The sequence below is a fragment of the Mercenaria mercenaria genome, chromosome 6, assembly GCF_021730395.1.
Source record: "Mercenaria mercenaria strain notata chromosome 6, MADL_Memer_1, whole genome shotgun sequence".
NCBI lineage: Eukaryota > Metazoa > Mollusca > Bivalvia > Venerida > Veneridae > Mercenaria > Mercenaria mercenaria.
In genome coordinates this window covers 77,835,974-77,844,337 of record NC_069366.1, presented here as the reverse complement: position 1 = coordinate 77,844,337, position 8,364 = coordinate 77,835,974, and the positions used below count along the sequence as shown (strand labels likewise).

Sequence of the window (8,364 nt, the reverse complement as noted above, 5' to 3'; positions counted from 1 at the left end):
TGTATAACATCCCTGAGTGGGACAGTCTATGAGGGGACCATCTACCGCATTACGCCGAATATTCAGCTTTAAGACGCATACACCACCCACACGTGCATGGCCACTCATTACCCACTAATGGGAATGTATTGCAATTTCACACATTTGTTCGTTCAGATGATTTGACATGCAGTGCATAGGTTCCATAACTCTACATAGCAATTTACAAAATAATGCCCCTTTTTCGACTGTTGCGGGTTAAGTTTTTGTATGTAAACTAGCTAGTATCTTAGTACCCACTTATGGGAATGGACTGAAACTTCACGTACTGGTTCACTGTGATGATCTGATATGCAGGACACAAGTTCCCTAACTCTACTTTGCAATTTTTACAAAATTATGTCCCTTTTTTATCCCGCAGTTTTTTGGTTAAGTTTTTGTATGTAAGTTGGTATCTCAGTACCCACTAATGCGAATGGATTGAAACTTCACACGATTGTCCAGTGTCATGAGATGGTATGAACTGTACAGGTCCCATTACCCAGTTTTGCAATTTTACAAAAGTATGCCACGTTTCCGACTTTAATATTCATTCAACTGACAAGACTGTTGAACAGTCGAGCGTTGCTGTCCTCCGACAGCTCTTGTTACGTTTGATTCTGAAGACAATCAGAAGTCCGAGAAATTCTACAAACCAGCAATTGTTTATACACTAAGTATGTCAAATGAAGTATTCAAAGACAGAGACTCTGTATCTAAATTTCATATAGATTTGTTTATCAGTTCTTCTATATAAGTAACCTTTAGAAACCAGTGTTTAACGTCAGCTATATACTTACTTTGACAAGATAAATCCAGGAAGTGGTTTGTCTAATAACGGAATATGTTATCATTTGTGTCGCCAGTTATAGGACCATACACGTGTTGTTCGTCTGAAGCCAAATCAGTGAAAACACTTTGCGGTTGTATCTTTCCAGTAAATACAACGAACGTGTTTACTATCGTTAGAGCTTCACCAGCTTTCTTCTCGTCGTCGAAATGTGATATATCATTTAATAATAAAAATAACTGTATATCCATGTCAGCTGTTTCATTCCAATCAAGAGAAGTTTCAACGGTCTTTTGAAGCAACGAGTGCGGAATTGCTGCCTTATTATTACTAAATGAAAACTTTATTCCATGTAGCTGTTCTGTCCATCTGAAGTCCTTTTTAAATATGAGCTCGGTGTTAAGGAGGTAGGTTACCTTCATATTTGTATGTGCGCATGTCCAACCGGAAGCTAACGTGACGATTTACGACGACGTTTACGACAAACTAAATGTGTTTGTATATTCATTCTTCTGAAAACAAATCATGAACCTGTCTTCGATCTGATGCTTTATGGCTTAAAAGTGCAGAAATAATGAATAAATTGCCGCAGAAACGCTTCAAAACAATGTTGCCTTAAAATGACGTCATTGACGTCATGACGTTACGTGTCAGTTACCGCGCAAAATTAATAGCTTTTATCTTGAAAGTACGTAATTCTGTGCATTTTCTTTATTTTAACTATTTTCAAATAACCATTATTTGCTGAAATATTTTTATGAGTCTGTTGCTCTGAATAATAATCAATATTTTGCTTCTTTTATGTAGTTATATTGAAATGTTATGCGGAATGTAAGGAAATGGACGATGGTAACCAATGTTATTTGGAATACAATTGGGTGAAAGGTTACTTGTTACGGCCATTTTCAAATAAAAAATCTAGCAGTTTGATTTGTAATACCTATTTTTCAGGTTCCGTTGATAATTTGTAACTTATATACTAAAATTAAGACCCAAAGTTGTTCAAATTTCAGTAGAAAATGTGGTTTCTTGAATTAAATTGATGTTACCATGGAAACGAAGCCCGTGACCTATGTATCTAAATGTAAAATTCAAAAGCGTTGACACTGGTCTATTTAAGAAACACAGCTTCGGCTTTTTATTTTCATTTTAACAATATCCATCAGAATAATAGCAGCATGCTGAACGATTTTTACATGAAAAATGCCAGACGAGGTGTACTGCTGTGAGTATTCTTAGCTGTGAAATTTGTTTGAATAAATGCAAATAACACGAAAATATAACTTACGTTAGAAATAATATGTTTTAAAGCTACATTAACTAGAAAGATAATCTTATTCAATATTTTAATAAGAAATTACGACAAAAAACAAGATACAGGCTATTTTAAACATTTCTGTTGTCATGGTTACTTTAAACTTTGAGAAAAATAGGGTACCATGTAAAGCGCTTGGTATTTTGCTGATAATATTACCAAAATATTCCATGTTGGTCATTAACGGAATGGCACTAAAGCCGTCGAAAACCCGTATTTTTATACATAGTTGTTTAAAAATGAGAGAAAATGCGTTACCATGGAAACACGAGCCCCGCGACATATACATTTTAAGCTTATATTAGAAAGCTAACGTACATACTAGTAAAATTATCAATTATGTAGACTTCTACGGATATCAATGAAACTAAAATACACTGAAAAGTGTTAAATATCCGTATTTTCCTTCTTCTTTCAATATGAAATACCTTTTGAGGGTCATGTTCTTCAAACCTAGATAAAAACTGAACTTGAAGGGACAGAGACAAACGAAATTGAAATTGTAGCAGTTAAAACTTCATATTAGACGAAATACAAAAACATGCTGCGGTTCAACTAATTTGAATTTACCCTTGTAACAAGGTAACCTACCTCCTTAAGATCGTCTGTTGTTTTCAAAATTATGTATGAACCCTCCGGCATTTTAGATATTAATGCGTATAAAAAGCGTTTGTGATAGATGAATCGTATATCCGTGTCATCGGTATTTATGTCCCATATGACGACAGCACAGAATCGCGAGCATTCTGACATATGGTCCATTTTGTACATACCTGAAATAAACAATGTTATTTGTTTCTAATACTTAAGCATGCAAAATAACTTTAAATGGTAGGTTCTTTTTCACATCAAACATTATAATCACTTGCCCCTCATCGATGTGGGCGTTAAATTCTTCATGTGAGGAAGCTATCCAGCTGGCTTACGGAAGGTCGGTGGTTCTGTCCAGGTGCCTGCTCGTGATGAAATAATGCACGGAGGGGCACCTGGGGTCTTCATTCACCATTAAAGCTGGAAACTCGCCATATGTCCTATCATGTGTCGGTGCCACGTTAAATTCATTAAAAAACATCGCTTTTAAATGTTTAATCATTACGTTACACTATGTTATCAGTTTTAGCTAAACTTCTAGTAGACTTTTCACAAACCGGTTTCAAATGAGTACCGCTGTCTGCAATATTTGCAGTTGTGACCAGATCAGGATATTCTTCATTTTGGAAAGAAATGGACGTTATTTATTTATCTTTTCTGTGAATTTAAACCTTCCAATGTATGTTTTCATGAACTTTGTTGAAAATGGTAATATTTCTAATTCAATGAAATGCAAAGAAGTACAGAATATTGATCTTTCTTTTCAAAATTAACCACGTGCTATCAATTTTGCATGACGACATCAGTTTCTGGTGAGAGTTAGTGCGCAGATGTTGCTAGGTTACCAAATGGAGTTACGTCGTAACTTTATGGACGCGACCGTCAGAAAATAAAAACAGCGTTAGTTAAGTTATGGTATTCAGAACTATTTATACCATAATGTACCATTATTTCAATAAAACATTCTTATTCAATGTTTTAGACATATCATACAATAATTACGCTATCAATAGACCTATTTATGCATACAAGTACATGTAAAACATTATTAAGAAGAGAACTGTTTGTATAAGTTAGATAATACATACAAATGTATTACGCGGCTAACCTGACTGAAGTTCACATCCTCAATAAGGTACAAAACTTCATTAATGTTTATATCTTGTTTGGTAAATCTACGTTTTAGTTTGTCTATTTATAGATGTGTGCACAGGTACGTTGCAGCTGGTGTTGACTACCGACGTTGATTTGACCATATCACGGGGGAGGAACTGTTACACGAGACTCGGTTGTGGAGGATATCATGTTACAGATTTAGGATGCTACTGTTACAGTATTCCTGGACGTTACAGCATTCAGAGGATAATAATAGCTGTCGGTGCTTTGTTTGCCAAAGAAATGGTAAAGATTTATCTCTTTTTTGCAAAAATAAAAATTGTATTTCTAGATCAATGATATGGACGTCTGTTGAGACATGGCTTAACCTGCTAAACACAATATATTGATGTCAATCAAGCGTTTTATGACAAAATTTGAAATTTTGATAGAAAATTATCTAAAAGAAATTGATTAAAAGATATTCCAACCATATTTCATGCTCATCTGCATTGATTAAAACCCTCTTCAGGCATGGACTTATAATACGAGGTAGAAAAATTACTGTTGGTCTAATTGTTCGTGGTTTTATAGAATGTTGCAGTTTAGCAGTTGTGGGGTGCTGCTTCTGAATGTGTTACAGATTTAGGATGATACATTTTTTCTACTTCAGGATTCTGTTGTTAGATGTAAATACTGCTGAACAACATTTATTTTGTCATTTGAGGCAGTCAGACATGTATTAGGGAGGCGTTGCTGTAACGACGTTTAAAAACACAGGAAAGAAAAACTAGAACATTGCATCTAACGGGAAAAGATGTCAGTTGTGATATGTCAAGAATCACATAATTATGATGAACAGCTGATGATGCAAGTTATGCAGAGCAAATCTACTATCCCTTTTCCATGCAAATTGGCCGATCATTTGAACAGTCTCTAAATACATCGGTTGTTACATTTTTTCATAACCTCAAAGTAAATCGCGATATCGAAAAAAATGTTCTAAGTATTTCTTTATTTATATTCACATAAATTACTTTCGTTCACATCTAAGAAGACAGCGAGTTACTATGGTTATAAGGTAACTCCTAATTTTTGAACAACCCGAATTTAATGCACTCTTGCTCGCGTTTACACAATGCCAGATGGTGAGCATTAAAGTCCTGAGACATGCCTTCGGCGCACAGTCCTGAAAAGCCCTTGATATACAAAGACAAAGACGCATATATTTTTAGATGAAAATCTTCATTGCGCAGACGCATATCTGCTTGAAGGCAGCTACGTACCTGCAAGCAGACTCTGATTTGATGGTTGTTCCAACAGTTAATACGTATACATGTTTAACAAAAAAAGAATCTTTTGTTATTTGAAATAAAGTTTTTTAGCACATATGCGAGTTTTCGCTAGAAAAGCCAATTAATTTCTTAAGTTTTCCATTACCAATTCCGAGAGGATATTTTCTTTTAAGCATATTAGTAATTGAAATCCAAGCTCTTCTGAAGCTAGGACACATCGTTTGCTAACATAGTACATGTAGCATAAACAGGTACTATTTATAAAAGATCAGCTTATTAAAGTGCAAACGACGATTCAATGCGAATTGTTGATTATAGTACAAAAAGAATCCCGCATAATTCATGATATCTAAATTTTATTTACTATCCTGGTATTGTATATTGTCAAAATGTATTCCAAAAAGTATCATTATAAATCTGTAACACATCCAGAAGTAGCACCCCACAACTGTAACATATCCAGCTAAACTGTAACATTTTTATAAAACCATGAAAAATTAGACCCACAGTGATTTTCTACCTCGTATTATAAGTGCATGTCTATAGAGGGTTTTTATCGATGCAAATGAGCATAAAATATGGTTGAAATATATTTTAATCAACTTCTTTTAGATAATTTTCTATCAAAATTTCGAATTTTGTCATTAAACGCTTGATGGGCATCAATATACTGTGTTTCGCAGGTTAAACCATGTCTCAACAGACGTACATACCATTGATTTAGAAAAACATTTTTTACTTTGCTAAAAAAAGATAAATCTTTACCATTTCTTTGGCAAACAAGGCACCGACAGCGATTATTATCCTCCGAATGCTGTAACGTTATCCAGGAATACTGTAACAGTGGCATCCTCTGTAACATGATATCCTCCACAACCGATTCTCGTATAACAGTTCCTCCCCCGTGCATATGATACACGGGTGGTAAACGCGCAATCCAATTCCGACAGGGAATACGCTTAAAATGGGTTGCGCGACTTTCGGAGCTGGTGTTGCGCATCAATATATACAAAATCGAGGTAGATGGGTTTTTGTTTTTGTAAATAATGACACATTTTCGAGTGCTTTCGAAAAAAAGCAAAATGCTATTCGACATAAAAATGAATAAAGATCGTATGTTTGAAATACCAAATTATTAATTGAAGAATCGGCCCTGATATCACGAAAACTCTGCTCATTCGATCTGTCAAAAAGTATTGAATAATGAAAAATGCAAATTTCGCACTAATTTCTTAAGTTTTCCATTATCAATTCCGAGAGGATATTTTCTTTTAAGCATATTAGTAATTGAAATCCTTGTTAAAGACACACATTGCCAAGTGCCTTCTTTCTGGAAATGTGACGCTTCTTATGATCAAACACGTGTAAAACAGTCATGTATATTACATAAACTTGAAAGAAAAGTTGCTTTTGGGGGAAAGATTCGCAAAAAAAGCATTCGGGAAAGAAATGGAGTTGCGCGTATACATTATATACATTATGATGTATACGAGCAACTCCATGCCCGCTGCGCAACCCCATTCCCGATGATTTTTTTGTCAATTATGTCCCCGTAAGCAGGATTTTAAGCAAATGATTTTGATATCCGTTACTTCATAACAGTTGAGTTATCATAAAATAGCATCACATGCCCTCAGATTAGGCATCTGAGGTCAGAAACTGCCATTTTTCTTGATTTCATACTTTTTTTACGCTTCGTGTCGCCAGAGTTTTTGTGATAATAGAGCCGAATCATAAATTACAAACCAGATATTTTACATATATGATGTATTATCATATTTGTGTCGAATAGCATTTTGCTTTTTTCGAGAAAAATTACTCTTGTCTCATACTAAGCAAAATCATAACTTCACACACCTCAATTTCGTCTTTTTTTACGCGCAACACCAGCACCGAACGTCGCGCAACCCATTTTAAGCGTATTCCCAGCGGGAATTGGATTGCGCGTTTACCACCCGTGTGATAGTTTAAACTAGTTAAAAAAACTTAAATGATGATTTAAATCCGGGATCCCAGTTAAATATAAAATTCAGGTTGAATATATTCTTTCTCTTTCAAAATCCAATACACGGCTATTATTCCAAGTAAAATATAGACTATAGAAAAAGCATTTGTAAATAAAATATCAATTAAGCCAGTTTGGTAGTAAATTACGAGATTGTTTGGCTGGGTCTATTTGAGATTTTATAGTTAAAACTGAAAACACACATGTTTAGATATAAACTATGGTTTACGATCATATTTATTTTCTGACCTATAACTTGTTATTGATTTAAGCATGCCTATTTACGTGTGAATAAAATGTATCAAAGTATCCTGATATAAAAATAAAAGTAGACACGTACCTCTGTAATTTGTAGTAACCGCTAGAATAGCAAAAATCACTGACAGGAGAAACAAGTGTACAACTTTAGCCATTGTGGTGATAGTGCCAAGATGATTTTTGCTTTAAGTCAATATTATTTTCATCCTGTGGAATTTATTTTCAGGTTTTCTTAGTAGTTATTTTAAACTGTTAGGGTTACTAATAACTTTAAATAGAGATTTTTCTCTAACAACTAACTTCACAGGGAATAATTTTGTTGTGAAACCTGGTTTTTCTCCAGTTTTGTTGGACGATTCGGTTTTTCTTGGACTTAACAGGAAATAAAGTTTCCTTTTAAAAGGAAACGCTCGCCTGGTTTTGCAATCATGGAACTTTATCAACGTCTGCAGCTTAAGATCCAATGCATTAAACCGAAAACATTGTGTAAATACATCCGTATTGATCACATGTTCTATTTATAGTCCAAATAATGGTTTTCCTATGTTACTATTTAAATCCGACGAAACGGGAAGTAGTTGGCGTTTCTTTTTTTTTTTTTTTTTTTTTTTTTTTTTTTTTCGCAATTATTATAATAAAGCCTGTGGAATTGAAAATGTTTTAAAAGATTTTTTTTAAATAATTCAAGTAGTGTCTTGATTCCAATATTTCATAAACTGTTTAATATTGTATATAATACTAGAGTTGTGCCAGAAACTTAGACTGAAGGTATAATACGCCACATATATAAAAATAAATGTGAACCTTCTGACCCAGATAATTACGAGGTATTACCATATATAGCTGTTTTGAATAATCGTCTGAATCAGTATTTAGATTTCATGAATGTACTTTCTGAGGAACAAGGACTATGACAAAACTGATCACATTTTTAATCTGAAAGGTTTAGTGTATAACTATTTATCTTCCTTTTAAAGCACTGTGTACTGTGCATTTA

At 34.0% G+C, this 8,364-nt stretch overlaps 1 protein-coding gene across 1 annotated transcript; it reads right to left on the bottom strand.

Moving 5' to 3' along the window:
- Window positions 1-824: 824 nt before the first annotated feature.
- LOC128557868 (uncharacterized) lies at window positions 825-7,806 on the bottom strand. Its single transcript, XM_053546393.1, has 3 exons — window positions 7,450-7,806; window positions 2,724-2,896; window positions 825-1,212 (listed from the first exon to the last, which is right to left on the bottom strand). The coding sequence occupies exons 1-3, from the start codon at window positions 7,520-7,522 to the stop codon at window positions 850-852; spliced, it is 609 nt and encodes a 202-aa protein (XP_053402368.1). The 5' UTR covers window positions 7,523-7,806; the 3' UTR covers window positions 825-849.
- Between the last annotated feature and the right edge of the window lie 558 nt (window positions 7,807-8,364).